The sequence below is a fragment of the Crotalus tigris genome, unplaced genomic scaffold (assembly GCF_016545835.1).
Source record: "Crotalus tigris isolate CLP2741 ecotype Arizona unplaced genomic scaffold, ASM1654583v1 scf7180000024434.1680833, whole genome shotgun sequence".
NCBI classification, from domain to species: domain Eukaryota; kingdom Metazoa; phylum Chordata; class Lepidosauria; order Squamata; family Viperidae; genus Crotalus; species Crotalus tigris.
The window spans coordinates 590,608-608,633 of NW_024100602.1; the positions used below are offsets into that span (position 1 = coordinate 590,608).

At 40.1% G+C, this 18,026-nt stretch overlaps 1 protein-coding gene across 1 annotated transcript in view; it reads right to left on the minus strand.

Annotated features, from left to right (window-relative positions):
- Positions 1–370: 370 nt before the first annotated feature.
- UBTD1 (ubiquitin domain containing 1) overlaps positions 371–18,026 on the minus strand; it is a 28,525-nt gene continuing 10,869 nt past the window's right edge. Inside the window, exons 2-3 of the mRNA XM_039331144.1 lie at positions 6,548–6,775; positions 371–1,481 (exon numbers count right to left, since the gene is read on the minus strand). Coding sequence (XP_039187078.1) covers positions 1,096–1,481; positions 6,548–6,775 — 614 coding nt within the window. The 3' untranslated portion in view covers positions 371–1,095. The remainder of the gene's footprint in view (positions 1,482–6,547; positions 6,776–18,026) is intronic.

Here is an 18,026-nt window from a genome sequence, read left to right on the forward strand (position 1 = left end):
CCCCATATACTCAAAGCAGCTTACATGGTTTTCTGCCATTTGTACACAAGTGTATCATTGCAATAATGAGTAAGATGGGCTGAAAGTAAGTCATTTGCATGAAATTTATGACTGAGAATTTAAACCTGTTTTTCTCTAGCTCAGCAATCCAATCACATATAATATAGCCATATTTTTTCTGTAATTTCACATTCCTATCTGTTTGTCTCATGCAGACTATCATTTCATTTCTCTGGGCAGCGCATTACGATTACAAAGGTTAATCCATCATGCTGACAGTTTCTTTCTGGCAAGGTGTAACTATCCCTTCACACACTGTAATCGCTGACATGAAAGAATGTAATTAAATCCTCACTGAAACAGGCACATGGATAGTTGGAAAAAGATTTTATTGATAAATTACACTAGGACCCATATACACGATCCATTCTCCACATTACCACACCTTATCTGGATGAGGGCGTCTGTAGACCTAGGACGAGCTGACTTGTAGTACAGCCATCCTTGATGCCAACGTCAGTATAAGCAACAGCCTAGATATGGAATAATTAGCCCTGGCCATTGGTTTATTTATTTTGAGCCAGAGGCAGTAGTCTCTCATGTGAGAGACACTTTGGTCTCATGCTTTCTCTAAAAGCTTTTCAGTACTCAAATGGGAGCTCCACCGAGTCCTTGAAAAGGACTAGACCCACAATCCATCATTTCAGGCTTACAGTCCCAATGTGGGCAGCTCCAACTGAAGGGAAAGGAAGGAGGGATTCTTTCGGTGCCAGCCGAGCCTAGAAATGGGTGAAGAAACTAGTTCTTTGGAGTTTGGGGAAAATAAAAATCTAGCCCAAATAGACATGAGAAGCAAACTATTGGGAGAAACAGAAACTGCTTTGAACATTGCACATCTGTACTACTGCCTAGCTTGCCGACTGTGGTCTGCAGTGAGACAGCATGTGCAGCTTTTCAAAGGCTTTGGATTTGGTTCTGCCAGTCTGCTTTTAAGTGCACTATCTGCTTCTCTAGATGCATAGAACAGATACCTGCTCATACAGGTTTTCGTTCAGTCTCTGAGACAAACTGGGGGTCACACCAACTATCTCTAGCTCAGTTCCTTGGTGCAGAGGGCTGATTGACAATTACTTGAATTACAAAGTCTTTCTGGATTTTAGTCTCCTGCAAGCGGGTCCTATCTGTCAGCAACTTGCCAGAAAAAAACCAACGTTGCCATGCAGGCTGCAGTCCTTCCTGGGCATAGAGTTGCTTCTTAAGTTGTCCAATTGTGTCTGTCATGCTGGCATTCAGACGTAGATCCTTGCCAGATGAGAGGCGCACTTTCAGTGGGAATTCACGGCGGGTATTGGGTGCTGGCTCTGCAGGTTCTGCACCCTCCTCTTCACTCAACTCCATAATCAAGTTAATAGGTGGTGCCAGGCAATATACAGGAAGTTGGTATCGGTTACCCAATTCATCATAGCACTCAGTAAGTGAGCCTGTAGAGGAATAAAAACACCATTAGAGGGCGTGAGAAGCTTAAGGAAAAAGAAATAAAAAAAAATATTTTGAGATCATCTTAATTCTAAACTAAAACTTTCAAGTGTAAGCTTTCAGTTTTCCTATCCAGAACTTGGCTTCCTTCCTGATACCATGATGCTATGGACTCCATTGCCGGACTTCCGGTTCTATAGTATGCTCCAGTTTTATCACAAAGTCCTAGAATCTCCTTTTGATCATGAAACTAGATGTGCAATCCAAGGCCATTCCTGGACACAAAATCCACTTTCATTTAAAGTTGCTCTCCTATGGTATATATGAGGTTGACAAATTGCTAGTTTGAAAGATCACCTCTTGGTTTAGAAGCAAGTACAAAAATTGAAAGACCGGCCTCATGGACCATTGATGAAATGTCTCCATTATGATTGAAAAATCTGCATCATCACCCAAGATATACACATCCTTGGGAATTCTACATGTGAAAGGAAATGGAGAAAAAAATGAAAAAAGCCACTCCAACATTCTGCAGAAGTCAGTCTAGCAGCCACTGTCCAATGAAGACAGACTGAGACTTACAGTTTTTTGTCTTTGCTGTTGAAGCTGATGTGACAGATAAAAATGCATTTATGTACTCAGGTCCTAGTACCAGTGAACTATTATCCTTGTATCAAAAGTAATTGTGGTGCAGAGCATTATGAAAGAATCAAAATTTCTCTAATAATGATAATGATAATAATAATAATAAGAAGAAGAAGAAGAAGAAGAAGAAGAAGAAGAAGAAGAAGAAGAAGAAGAAGAAGAAGAAGAAGAAGAAGAAGAAGAAGAAGAAGAAGAAGAAGAAGAAGAAGAAGAAGAAGAAGAAGAAGAAGAAGAAGAAGAAGAAGAAGAAGAAGAAGAAGAAGAAGTTGGAAGGGAACCTGGAGGTCATCTAGTCCAACCCCCTGCTCAGGCAGGAAACCCTATACCATTACAGACAAATGGCTATCCAGTCTCTTCTTAAAAACTTCCAGTGTTGGAGCATTCACTGCTTCTGGAGGCAGGTTGTTCCACTGGTTAATTGTTCTATCTGTCAGGAAGTTTCTCCTTAGTTCTAGGTTGCTTCTCTCCTTGATTAGTTTCTATCCATTGCTTCTTGTCCTACCTTCAGGCGCTTTGGAGAATATCTTGACCCCTGAGATATTGGAATACTGCTATCATATCACCCCTCGTCCTTTTCATTTAACTAGACATTCCCAATTTCAGCAACCGTTCCTTATATGTTTTAGCCTCCAGTCCCCTAATCATCTTTGTTGCTCTCCTCTGTACTCTTTCTAGAGTCTCAACATCTTTTTTACATTGTAGTGATCAAAACTGGATGCAGTATTCCAAGTGTGGCCTTACCAAGGTATTGTAAAGTGGTATTAATACTTCACATGATCTTGATTCTATCCCTCTGTTAATGCAGCCTAGCACTGTGTTGGCTTTTTTGGCAGCTGCAGCACACTGCTGGCTCATATTTAAGCGATTGTCCATTAGGACTCCAAGATCCCTCTCACAGTTGAGCTATTGAGCAAGGAACCACCTATCCTATACCTGTATGTTTGGTTTTTCTTACCTAATGTAGAACCTTACTTTTTTCACCATTGAATTTCATTTTGTTAGATAGTGCCCAATGTTCAAATCTGTCCAGATCCTCCTGTATCTTAAGCCTATCTTCTGGAGTGTTGGCTATTCCTGCCAGCTTGGTGTTGTCTGCAAATTTGATAAGTTCCCTATCTATCCCCTTGTCCAAATTGTTGATGAAGATGTTGAAGAGCACTGGGCCTAGAACAGAGCCCTGAGGCACCCCACTACACATTTCCCTCCATGCAGATGCAGTTCCATTGAGGACCACATGGCCAGTCAGCCAGCTACAAATCCATCTGGTGGTGATGCTGTCTAACCCACATTTTTCTATCTTATCAAATAGTAGGTTGTGATCTACTTTATCAAGTACTGAAGTCCAAGTAAATTATATCCACAGTATTCCTCTGGTCCACTAATTTTGTCACTTGGTCAAATAATACAATAAGATTTGTCTGGCATGATCTGTTTTTGACAAACCCATGTTGGCTTTTAGTAATGACTTTGTTTGCCTCTAGGTGTTCACTGATTCGTTGTTTGATTATCTTTTCCAAAATCTTCCCAGGTATTGAGGTCAGGCTGATAGGTCTGTAGTTTCCTGGATCTATTTTTCCTCTTTTTTTGAAGATGGGAATACATCAGCTCTTTTCCTCTGGTAGTTCCCCACTGCTCCAGAATCTTTGAAAAATATTGTTCAGTGGTTCTGAGATCACATCTGCCAGTTCCTTAAGAACCTTGGGGTGTAATCCATCTGGTCCTGGTGATTTGAACTCGTCTAGGCTGGACAGGTGCTCACTTACCATTTTCTTGCCTATCTTAACTTGTGTTTCTAATCTGTTTTTTATCATACTGTTTTTGATAGGTTGAACTGTTTTTTCCCTTTGTGTAAAGACAGATGCAGAAAACAAATTGAGTAGTTCTGCTTTCTCCCTGTTGCTTGTCACCTTCTTGCCACTTTCCCCCACTAATGGACCAATCATTTCCTTAACCCTTTTCTTGTTTTTTACATATTGAAAGAAGCTTTTTTTTTGTTATTTTTGACTTTGGTTGCAAGCCTTAGTTCATTTTGAGCCTTAGTTTTCCTCACTTCATCTTTGCAGGCTCAGCTATTTGCTGATATTCTGCCTTAATTATGTGCCCCTCTGTCCACTTTTTATATTTTCCTTTTTATCTTTCAATTTATCAGAGAGTTCTTTATGCAGCCATGCTAGTTTCTTTTGAGAGCTGTTATTTTTCCTCTTTGTTGGTATTGTGCTAGATTGGGCTTTTATTATCTCACTTTTCAAAATTTCCCAAACTTCTTGAGTTGTTTTCCCCTTGAGGATTCTCATCCATGGAATCCTACCCAAGCTCTCTCTAAGTTTATTGAAATTAGCCCTCTTGAAGTTCAAGACTCTAGTTTGACTGTGTTCTATTGCTTGTGCTTCCATAATGTTGAATTCTAATATTGCATGATCACTTCCCTCCAAGGTTCCTGTGGCTTCAGCACCTTCTATCATTTCATCTCTGTTAGTGAGGATTAGATCCAATATGGCTAATCCCCATGTTCCCTTCTCTACTTTTTGGGAGATAAAGTTGTCTGCTAGGTTTGTCAGGAATCTGTTTGATCTTCCACTTGGTGCAGAGTTTGTCTCCCAGTTGATGTCAGGGTAGTTAAAGTTCCCTATTACTATTGTGATGTGCTTCCTACATACCTTAGTTAGCTGATTAGCAAAAAATTCATTATTTCCTGTTTGGTTGGGCGGCCTATAGTATACACCTATGGCAATGTCATTTTCCCCCCCTTTTATATTGACCCATTCAAGACAGCTTTCATCATTGTTGTGCTTTATTTCTGTACAGATGTAGTTATTTCTTATATAGAGAGCAACTCCACCTCTTCTTTTGTTTGGTCTGTTTCTTTTAAATAATTTAAATCACTCTAGTTGTATGTTCCATTTGTGGGTTTCATCCCATCAAGTTTCCGTAATGGCAATAATATCATTATCTCTAAACTCTTGGAAATAGCGATTTTGTAGCAACAAGCCTGTTTCTCATCATCATTTTATTTTTTACACTTTTGAACTGCTGATTTTCCTCAGAGAGGGACATCAAAATATTAAAATATAAGCAGAGTATATAAAAGTTAAAAAAAATAGAAAGTGATAAGGATGATAAAACACTGTTAAAATTCAAGGTACTGAAAGCCCCATGGCTGCATGCTTCTCTGGGCTTCCCATGTGAGGCTACAAAGCCATGTTTTGATTCTTTTTCAGAAGGCCGGGAGGGTGGTGAATATTCCACAGGGTGCAGGCAATGGCACAGAAGACTCTCGTCCTGGACCCCACCTAAGTTCTTTAACTGACATAACTTTCCCTGGCTGACTGAGTGGGATGGGCTGATGTAAGGGAACAAAGCCAATTCCATAAGTAGCCTGGGCCCATACTGCACAGGGCTTTATAGATCATAACCAACACCTTGATTTGGACCCAGAAGCAAACTGGCGCCAAGTGGAATTTTCAGAGCAAAGATGTTACACGCACCCTTCTTTGGACACCCAACATTGTTCATGTGGCCACATTCTGCATGAGGTAAAGCTTCTGGATACTTTTCAAGGGTTGCCCCATGTAGAGCACATTGCAACAATCCAAATGGGAGATAGTCAGGGCATGAGAGCCTCCCTATCCAGGAAAGGGTGTAACTGATATATAACACGAAATTGAGCAATGGCCCTCCTAGTCATGGCTGCCACCTGCTTTTGGAGCAGGAGCTGTAAGTCCTAAAGGATCCCCAGACTATGCACCAGGTTTGTTTAGGGTAGTGCAATCCTGTCCAGGACCAAAGATGATAAGGGTCCTGGATACAGAGGGGCCCACTCATAGCCAACTCCTGCTTACCAGGTTCAGCTGGAGTCTGTCGTTCCCCATCTAGGCCTTGGCTCTTTTATGACTCGTGGACTTCAACTCCCAGAATTCCTGAGCCAGCCATGCTGAGGGGAAAGGGAGAGTTTCCAAGCTGAGCTATGCTGGTTCAGGAATTCTGGGAGTTGAAGTCCACGAGTCCAGGTTGCCTACCCCTGATCTAGGCCCACACAGCCTCCAGGAACCACAAAAGAACATCCACTGCAGGATGGAGATATTTAACTAGCTATCATCAGCATACTGGCAATACCTCATCCTGTGATGGCGGATGATCTCACCTAGTGGTTTCAGGCAGATGTGGAGACAGCACTGAACTCTATGGTACCCCGCAAAGCAGGAGCTGTGAGCTGGACCTCTCACTATACAACTTATAGCAAAGATACAACCAATCCTGCTTATTCCTATAACCACAGAACATGGATTTGCTCCTTACACCTATTATGGTTGTAAATGCATGTGTTTTTTTTTTTTTAGTAGAATGAAAAAGAGTTGATTTGAGGAGCAACATCCTTCAATTTCTAACAAGTTAGCACACCATTTCTGCTCTGCACTGAGGGACATACCATGAGGCAAGGTAACTCCAGCACCATCAATAATGGCTTGTGCTAGCCCATGATCATTTGCCTCCACAGCATAGGCGGCAGCCTTGAGTGCATCCCAAATCTCTTTGCGTCCCTCAAAGGCAGGGGCTGTATCCCAAAATTCATCCCGTTTGCTTCTTAGTTGCCCATCCGTCATTGGATAATCACTCTTCCATTTGGGGCGATCCTTTTTTAGAGGTTCATTACGACCTGCAAAGAGATAGGGACATTTCAAACCAGGAATCTTCAGAACTTTTAACTACATGTTCTTACAACCACTGCTTCATTTTTATTTTTACATCAAATGCTGGCAAGTTGCACCACTCCTTGAGGTTGTGACAGTTTTTCCTAGTTAATTTTTTCAAGTCCCACTACTTTATCAGAGATAGAATTAAACTCTGACTGAATTTTTTTTGTATATGTGTAATCACAATCTCCTTTTATGAAGGCCTTAATATGTTTTGATCTGAACACAGCAACTTTTCATCAACTCCCATCTCTATATAAATCCTGCAAACTTCATCTTGCATTTTTTAAATTCTCTTCACTGTTTCTGCTTTTTTCTTTCTTAGCTGCGTCATCAAAAAACTGCCGAATGGTTTAATTGAGGAACAACTAATAGAAAACAGAATGCTATACATTCTGAGAAAGATGAGATCATCATTGAACTGAGAAGCACTTTGAGTGACAATATTTGCCTTTGTTGCTTAAAGCAATGAATGCAGCATACATCAATTTTGTAGAGATTATAGCATCTGACATTACCAAAAACACCGTAAAGAAAAAATTAAATCAGCCTTCTCCTATCCTGTACTTTCCATGTCTGCTAGATTTTTTTTTCTTCCATAATTCTCAGCCAATATTATGGGGCTTATGGTAGTTAAAATCCAACATGTGTGGAAGTCATCAAGATGGAGAAAGCAGAACTAAATTTTCTATAAGATTTTGTTAAAAAGGAAAGCTTTGGTAAGAACAAAATCAGTGACATTTAAATAGGATATGATAGCCTCAATCTAGATGACCCAGACAGATTGAAGGGGAGGAATTCTGGATATTTAATCCCAATCCATCTGTGAGTGTGTGTGTATGTGAATTAATATTTTCAAGAACGGGAATTCTTTCAACATTACACAAAATCCTGGTCAAAAGCAATAAATAAATATCCTATTTCAAAGATCGAGATTGCTAAAACTCAAGTAAAAAATAAATGCCAAGGTCAACAGGATTTAAAAACAGAAGATGCTCCTCACATTCCTTGCTCAGCAAGGGAAAACTAGAAGCTGAAAACTAACAGTTCAGATATGAAAAGTACAGTTACTGAGAAAGGGATAAAAAATTCACTGCTATGTGTAAAATACTGAAAGACAGAGCTTTAAAAAGCCAAACCATGTGTCGGTATTACTCAGGACAAGTCATAAAGACACTCCTTAAATCAACTCTAGTCTGGAATTATTATTTTTATTTCTTTTAAAATTAAAATTTAAAATTAAATCTTTTAAAATCATTTATTTTTTATCAAAATAGATCCAAAGTGGCTCTTTCAGAACAATTCCACTTTAGCGGCAATTTTCTTTTTGTTGGTAATTGCCAAACCTTTAACATTTCAGCTGGCAGAATTTCTAGCCAGTGGATGTTTCAAGGAGTTTTTTTCCCCTTGTTCAATTGTGCAGTTTTCACAGACTACTCGGACACATCCCTGCAGTTTTCTAGGCAAGGTTTTTCACAGGTGGTTTGCCATTGCCTCCTCTCAGCAAGGCTGAGAGAAAGTGACTGGCCCAAGGTCAGCTGGGCAGCTAAGGCAGGATTAGAACTCAGTCTCCTGGCTTCTAGCCTGCTGATTTAACCACTACACCAAAAATTTTAAGTTTAGCCTAGCATATATGGAGGGCATTAGACTGGAGAAGCCCAGTTTATGAGGGACCAGGTAAAAATGGGTAGAGAAGGGAGTACTGGAGAGGGCAACCTGGCTGTAATTTACAATTGGTAAACTTAATTAAAGGAGCATCGTGGGTACAGCAGAATTGCTAGAGCGGAGAGAGCAGTTCTGCCACTGCCTTTGCTTGCCACTCTTCCCCCCTCCCTCCCAGCCCATCTCCTTGCTGGCTTCCACAGGCTGTTGTCCCTGTGATAAGAGAGAGGTTAACTGAATGGACTGAAGAATAGGCATGTGATGCATGTCTTCTTTGACCTCGGTCTCCTTCTCCTTCTCCTCCTCCTCCTCTCACACAGGGCTCTTGTTCTTCCATGGCTGCCACAGTGGGGGAGGGGCCCCTTGTACAGTAATTGCTCTGAAGATTGCTAGCTAAGGAGACCATGCAATGAGAGCCAGCTGCAAACAGAGGAATGAGAGCCAGCTGCAAACAGAGGGAAAAAACAAAGTCTGCCTATTGCCTGCATTTTTTAAAACGCCTTTCCAAACAAGCATACCTGTTATCTACAGGGGGAGGTGAAAAAGAGGTGCTAGGATCAAATGTCTATGGAGCCCAGCCGAGCAGAGATGCCTAGCATATTCCTCAGAATTTTTCATTCTCAACTGGAAGAGCCCGAGAATGGTCGTCAAGAAGCAAGCATTTTAGCATTCATTCTTTTATGTAATATATAAAGATAAAGTAAGGAAAAACATAAAGCACGATAAAGATAAATAAAAAAATCAAAGAGAAAACCTAAAGGCTAAAAATGACCTCTTAGTTTGGATAATCAATCTCCCTTGCCAGCCAAGGAAGGCCTCAAATCTGAAAGGCTATGGAATCCAATGGGAACCCTTTCTTTTAAGGCTAGGAACAGCAAGACAGGGACTATTTGCCCTTGGATTTATTCTGGAGTGGAAAGAGTTAAGGTTCTCTGAACTGTAGCTCCAATGAAAATTGGACCTTGGCATGTTTGCTAATAGAGTCACAAAAAAAATGAGAAAACAAATCTAAGGAGTTTCCAAGTCATGTGCTTATTATCCATGTCATTTGTAAGCTGGGAAAGGAGAGGTATGTAGAAGATATTAAACTATGGGGGCAATGGCTTGGTTCACTCTAAGGCACGGGTGTCAAACTCGCAATGTCACATGATGTTTCATGACATATCATGCCTTTTTTGCCATAACCGGCAATGGGGTGGGCGCAGTTTCGCTATGATGCATCCAGCCCGCGGGCCGGCAGTTTGACACCCCTGCTCTAAGGCATCTTCATTAATATCCCCAGGTGTCCTCATTATATTCCTATTTGCCAAGTACCTTAATGTACGTTTTATCATCTTGCAATGCTCAACCTCTGAGACAGGTCCAAATGTTAAAGTGCAGGAAGACACTGTTCTGATCTGATTAATTCTGATCTGATCAACCCCCACTAACTGCAGTCAGTGGAAATTCTGCAAGGATATAAATAATTAGTTGTGGCTCCCTCCTTTACAACATCCACACATCCCAAACAGTATATAGTTAAAAGCTTTGCTTACAAGCATCAGGCCAGAAAAATCACATGACATTGGATGAATAATTGCACTTCATTGCCACAAAACAGAGAGTCATCAACCTGACTCAGGGAATTAGCGTGTAGTGCTGACCACTAAGCTCCTGGGACTTGATATAAGGGCAGTTAACTTTTCTGACCTGGGTGTACATAAAGAAGTGCTTGGGGCAAGAATGCCGGAGAGCAATTTTCAAAGACATCAACTCTTCCACAGAGTTCATTGGAATAGGAGCCGATACTAACCTGCACTTCCAATAAGAGTACCACCCTACCCTGCCCATCGATTATTCACTCACTTCCATAAAGGACACTATATAGCAGAATTGATCAACTTGTGCTCTTTTTATCAGGCAGTGCATTTCAGAGGATAGGTCCTCATGGGCTGCCAAGGCACCAACTCCTTCGAAAGAGATTACACCCACTCAATGCTACCAGAGAATCAACACTATTTGATAGCAACAACCTCTTTGGCACTCACAGATCAAAAACATGAATGTGCATACTCCTGCAACAAGATGATCCAAAGTCAGTGACACAAATACATTAAGGAAATCATTCAAATTTTTTGTTCTCCATTTTGAAGAAGAGTACAGTATTAACAATAGTTTTGAAGATTGGGAAGAAAGAACAGATGGATAGACCCTAAGATACAGTGTACACAAAGGATAGCCAGAAAGCTCTTCTTGCCCCATTAGCTGGATTCCTTACAGTCTTCTAGGACATCATTGGCCATGTATTTTAACTTTTGTTCCAGCTATGGCAGCTAGAAAAACATTATTTTAAAATAAAAGCAGAGGATCTGTGGATGCCAAATTCTGTGATTATTAAACTCCAGACAAAAAATAAACATATTCCTACTCCATCGTCATTCCATCTTTTGCCCAGCAAGACTATCTCCTTCAAGGCAGGGTGGGGTTTTCCCAGTGGTCCTTCCTATAGTGCAGGCTTATTCTCTCTGGAAAGGAGGCAAGAAAGAGTCAGATTCCTCAACTGATCCTATCTAGACTGCCTATACAAGGAGACTGAATTACAAGCCAGCTGTATAAGAAGCCTGTGTTGCAGATTAAATCTAAATAAGATGGTAAATTGAGGGAAAGCGAACAGTAAAACATATTCTCAAGACAGGACAAAGCTGTAATAGCAAATAAAATTAAATTAAAAAAAAAGCTCAGTCTCAAGCTCAGTCTGCTTTCCCTAAGCCTCCAAAGTGATAATTTCATTATGGGTGATGACTGTGTAGCTCTTGTGGGGTTTATGCCTGCCTTGGCAGGGAGAGAAGAAATACTGTCCTGAATAGGGTATTATTTACTGCCTAGTATTAAAGCTGACCTATAAATAAAAAATAAATCCTGAACTAATGGCAAACACGCCCAGGTCAGTTTAAAGTCAGTTAAGAAACGATTTAAAGTGAAACTTCTGAAACGAGAGATGGGAATGTCAGCAAGCTACTAAAATTAATTAAATTCCAAATTCTAGCTCTTTATTTGCTAATCCCCAATGCCAAATTGTGCCTGTCTGACAATCAGGGAGAACTCAGATTATTCTCTCTACCACTTCAAGACTTGGAGAAAGAAATTATATGGACATGTTTTTTTGTCATAGCTGCATACTCTAGTTCAGTGATGGCGAATCTTTTAGAGATCAAGTGCCCCAAAACTGGCCCTATCCCCGCTCCACCCCGTCCCACCCCTGCTCCGCCCCCATCCTGTCCCCCACCCGCCTGTCCCAGGGCCACTCACCACCTCCAGGGCCCGCCACAGATCGCCCAGACAGCCCAGCAGCACCATGGCGGCTCACCCTCTGCTCGCGCCCCGCAGCATCAACTGTGCAGGATGGGGCGTGAGGGCAGAGTCTTGTCTACGCTGCCTGGCTGCCATGTCCTTGGCTGTGCTGCTTCATGTGGGCCATGCTCGGGGGCAACTCTCCTCCAGGGGGACTGCTGGTGAGGAGGGGGTCGTGGGGTGAGGCGAGGCGGGGGCAACAGCACATGTGCCCATAGAGAGGGCTCTGAGTGCTGCCTCTGGCACGCGTGCCATAGGTTCGCCACCACTGTTCTAGTTAGCTCCTCAGCCCAGAGACTTCCAGATGTGCAGAATTACAACTTCCAAAATGTAGTCCTCAACTTATAACAGTTCATTTAGTAATTATTCAAAGTTATAACGGCACTGAAAAAAGTGACTTATGACCATTTTTCACACAATGAGGCATCCCCCCACGGTCACATGATCAAAATTCAGATGCTTGGCAACTGACTTATATTTATGACAGTTGCAGTGTCCTGGGTTCATTCACTTAACAACCGTATTACTAATTTAACCTCTGCAGTGATTCACTTAACAACTTAACGTTGTTCAGAAAGAATGTAAAATGAGGCAAAATTCACAACATCCATCTCACTTAGCAAAAGAAATTTTGGGCTCAATTGTAGTCATATTTTTCAACTTGTAAATATATGAATGGGAAAGAGAAAAATGTGTTAACCAATGAACATCATTTATTAGTAAACTATTTATCCTAAAAAAAAAAAAGGTCTAGGCCACAGGTCGGCAACCTGCGGCTCCGGAGCCACATGTGGCTCTTTGAGCCTTCCCCTGCGGCTCCCAGCCTCCTCTGCCATTTGCAGAGAGAGACAGAGATAGAGAGATGTTCTTGCACTTCCATGCTTCTCTCTCTCTCTCTCTCTCTCTCTCTCTCTCTCTCTCTCTCTCTCTCTCTCTCTCTTTCTCTCTCTCTGTGTGTGTGTGTGTGTGTGTGTGTGTGTGTGTGTGTGTGTGTAAAAAAAAGAGTGGACTCACAGTGTTGTCTGAGGAGCTGAAAAGCTTACTGGGCGGAGCTCCTCCCTTTGCTGCGTCTCTGCAGGAAGCAGGAAACAGGAAGGGCAGGAGAGAGCTAGCTAGCCCAGCTAGGCTGACTTAGGAATTCTGGGAGTTGAAGTCCATGAGTCATAAAAGAGACGAGGTTGCCTACCCCTGAGTTTGTTGGAGAACAGTTTGAAGCCAGCTTGCCAGGTAAGGAGAAGATCGGAGAGAGGGAGATACACACACACACACACACACACACACACACACACACACACAAAAATAATAAAGGTAAAAAAGGATATATGCAATGTTAGCTTCATTTTAGATATCAAAAGGGTTTTGTGGCTCCCAGTGTTTTGTTTTTGGTGCGAAACGGGTCCAAGTGGCTCTTTGAGTGTTTTGGGTTGCCTACCCCTGGTCTAGGCTACAATGTACATTGATATTGCTACTGAGGCTAGTTAGTTATGAAAGCACTTCCAATCATTTTGGTCTGGAATAGATTTTTATCTATTCCTTGTGCATTATGCAATGCCTGCCTTCAAAATGCTACAATTAGCCAAGTTGGACTACGTTTTGACCTTATGATTGAGCCAAAGGTGATATAAGGAAAACCAGCCTCTATAAACCTTCAGAAAAAGTACAGGTAATCATTGACTTACCAACCATTTGTTTAGTGACCACTGAACACCACTGAAAAAAATGATTTACAACCAGTGCTCACATTTACAACTGTCACAGCATTCCCATAGGCATGTGATCAAAATGTGGGTGCTTGGCAACTGGTAGGTATTTACAGTTGAAACATCCTGGAATTGTGTGATTGCCATTTGCAACCTTCCCAGCCAGCTTCTGAGAAGCAAAGGCAATGGGGGAGCCAAATTCACTTAATGATTGCATGATTCACTTAACAACTGTGGCAAAAAAAAGTTCATAAAATTGGGCACAACTCGGTTAAAAATTGCCTTGTTTAGCAATGGAAATTCTGGTCCCAACTGTGATTGTTAAGTCAAGGACTACCAGTATCTAACCTGAAGTGTACCATCTGCAGAGAGAAAGAAGTACAAGCAGCTACCTCAGACCAAACGTAAGTAAATATTATGTATGCTAAGTATTACGAGCTTTCTAGGCTTTGAGACAGATGTCTTTTCAGTCCTTCTTGAGGATGCCAAGAATCAAACAGTTGACCTTCCTACACTCAAGGGCTCTATAACCAAGCTACAGCCCAGGTCATATAGGACAGATATGACAAAAGTTATATCAACAAATGTTAGTGAATCAACACTAGCTGAATCACTGTAATGATCACTATCAATGCCAGTCATTCTCACGCCATTAGATATTTAATACCACCCTGAAGATGCATTATCTCAACCATCCTTCTTCAAAGCTAAACTACCTTTATAATTTTATTTAAAGATTATATGTGTCCAGTATTAAGTAAATTCATCAACTTAATTATATGAAAATCCCAGCAAAAGGTTAGTTTACTTATATTGTAACTAATTAAATTCTCTATAAAGTAACCTTTTATTTAATGGGATGGAAACCTTCAGCCTAAGGTTCAAAAATGAGCTGCTAGCCTTCTTCATTTAGTCACTTGAGATCTCTTTTAAAGGCTAAAATCCCTCAATCCTCTGAAAAGGAGGAAGAAAAGGAAGAAAGATAAAGGAAAAATGGCGAATAACCAATACAAATTATTCTTCTATACTGAAATGGAAAATATAAACTTGTGTCATATTTACCCTATATAGACAAGCCTGCTTTTCCAGTATAAACTTCAGAAAGGCCTAAACACCATTCCTACATTATGTTATACAGTTCAGCTGCCCTTCCAGAAAACAGAATCATGCTTCCTCTTTCTATTAACTGTAATGTTAATGTTAGTGTTTTTGTCTCTACTTTTCAGAAGCCTAAATCTGGATTCTCTCTCTCTCTCTCTCTCTCTCTCTCTCACACACACACACACACACACACACACACACACACACACACACATATATATATATATATATATATATTAGCATCATTTACAAATCACTATAAACAACATGCTAAGCCGACAGATAGATAGATAGATGATCGATAGACGATAGATTATAGTTTAATGCAAGTGTGATATAAGGGTATATAGCCACAGCCTAATTGTTTGGATGCCATATATAAAATATTTAGAGTATTCTAAAAAAGAATACGTCAATGCCCCAAGGTTGGTATTTTTCAAATGGTGAAAGATAGCAACATCACTTAGACTTATATATCACCTCCATAGTGCTTTACAGCACTTAATAACTAAAATATTTTATTTATCAACATCTAGCTCAATCCTCTGTGTGGCAAGCAAGATCTAAATTATAATTATATATGATAAAGGAACAGGTTGAGCATATGGTACACGTGATTATAGTGGTATATGTGGTGCAAAAACAAATAATGGCATCTCTTACATCACTCAGGGTTTGAGAGAATGTAAAAACAAAAGCTGCAGCAAGGGAATAAAAGGTAACATTTGTATAGAAGATTAAATACTAAGAATCTCATGGAATTGAACAGAATAAATGTAAAATATATAAAATCATAAAATTCATAGAATAAAAATATTTTTAAAATAGGGTAAATATCTAATGTTAAATATCTAATTTCCAATAAATAAGGAAACAGAGCTACCCAAGCAAAATTTTCATGTGTGTGTGAGAAGAAGACAGGTTTCATTTCAAGTTGCTAGACTGGTTTAACCATAACATTACAAAAATACTTCAGATGCTTTTTTGAAACAAGAATTACAGTAGCTCATTACTTTATAAGGTGTGCTCTGTTTTCAAAGAATTAAACAATTTGATTGTATATTGTTAGAACAGCCATTGAACTGGATTTTTGGAATTGCTTCATAAAGGCAACATGCAAGCAAAATAAAAGGTACCATAAAGATTACTGGCATAAAAGATGCTCTTAAGACATTCACTGGTGAAGGAAAACCAAGAATAAAGAATAAATAAGAGAGAAGTAAGTGCCTAAGGTGTCATGAACTGCTGTAATTTCAGATAAGAACTATTTAAATGAATTTGTACCTACTGTTGTCAATAACAAAATCTGCAGAAAACACAGTAATGACACCTATGCAGTACCTTTCCTGCTTCTATCCAATCTCCATTTCTTCATTTATAGGATACATCAGACCCAACTATTTTGGGTCTAGACATATCTGGAAAGTTGTTGAAAGGATGTTATAGTCTCTCCCACAAGATACTGTGATGTTGTTGTTGTTGTTATTTGCGAAGTTGTATCCAACCCATCGCGACCTCATGGACAACATTCCTCCAGGCCTTCCTGTCCTCTACCATCTTCTGGAGTCCATTTAAGCTCACGCCTAACTGCTTCAGTGACTCCATCCAGCCACCTCATTCTCTGTTGTCTCCTTCTTCTATTGCCATCAATCTTTCCCAGCATTAGGCTCTTCTCCAGTGAGTCCTTCCTTCTCATTAGGTGGCCAAAGTATTTGAATTTCAACAGGCCTTCTAAAGAGCAGTCAGGGTTGATTTCCTCTAGGGCTGACTGGTTTGATCACCTTGCAATCCAGGGGACTCACAGGAGTCTTCTCCATAGTTCAAAGGCCTCAATTCTTTGGCACTCAGCCTTTCTTATGGTCCTACTTTCACAGCCATACATTGCAACTGGGAATGTGATGTTAGCCAAGGCTAATTACAAACACCCATTTACCACAATGCAAAGTAATACACTTGCTCCACGGCTTCTTCTAACCAGGATGCACTCTAAATGCTCAACATGCCTCTACCTTTTATCTGGAAGGTGGGCACACTTTTAAACTAAGCACTGGGATATTGATCCTTATTCTTTTTTATCTTATCTTTTAAAATGTTTTCAGTGCATACACAAGACTCATAAGCATTCATAGCAAACAAAATTTAGGTTCAGCTCACCCTTTGCTCTGCATCATCTTACATCCTAATCCTAAAACATATAAAATGAGGTGGGGTGTGAATCTAGGAGGTAGGTACAAAGGTGGTAACCTTAAACTCATGAACTTAAGTGGGGCATTAGAGAAAAAAATATTTTAATTACATTGAAAACATTTTTATTCTTTGAATTCTTTGAACCACATAAACTGAATTTCACACACAGAGAACCAGTTGATATGAACCTATTACCTTTAAGTCCTGCTTCTATACCTCCTGTATACATTATAGGCTCAAAAACAAAATACAGGTAGTCCTCAGCTTATGATCACAATTGAGCCCAACGTCTCTGTTGTTAAAATGACATATTTGTTAAGTGAATTTTGCCCCATTTTACGACTTTTCTTGCCTCAGATGTTAAGTGAATCACTGCAGGTGTTAAGTTAGTAACACAGTTGTGTAGTGAATCTGGCTTCCCCATTGTCTTGGCAGAAGGTCACAAAAGGTGATAACATGATCTTGGGACAGTTGAAACCATCATAAATGTGAGTCAGTGGCCAAACATCTGAATTTTGATCATGTAACCATGGGGATACTGCAATGGTCATAAGTGTGAAAAACGGTAATAAGTCACTTTTTTATTGCTGTTGTAACTTTGAACGGTCACTAAATGAACTGTTGTAAATTGAGGACAACCCCTACTGCACCAGTCAGGCCTTTCTTCAGATTAAATATAGCTTTTATTATGTTCTTACAGCACTGATTTGGTAAAAGTGCATATGAAGTTAAATTTATAAAATGTGTATACAGTACAGTATGTTGGTTTGCATATTTGCAGCTCATGAATATATCTGTGAAAAACAATAGAAAGACAAACACAAAAGGAGGAAACAGAGAGCAATTCTTCCACCCAGAGAACAGGGAGAAGCCCTAAGGAAGGGGGGGGCATTTAGATTCACCCTATAAAATATGACCACAAAAGAGCAGTTTAGGAGCTTCGTGAAACCACTTCTCATGTGATATAATCGACAGAAGGAGTGCTGTGTGTGAATCAAGAAAAGAAGGGTTATGTATTCCAGAGTTCCAAATCCTGAAGAGATTAATATTTTTATTTTAAAACCAGCAAACTAAAACAATTCCCCTAAATCAGGAATCTGATTACACAAGTATAGCAACAAACATATTCATAAGTATCCAAAAGGTAACTGTGATACTAAATACAGGTGATCAGCTTACAACAGTTCATTCAGTCACTATTTGAAGTTATAACAGCACTGAAAAAAAGTAACTT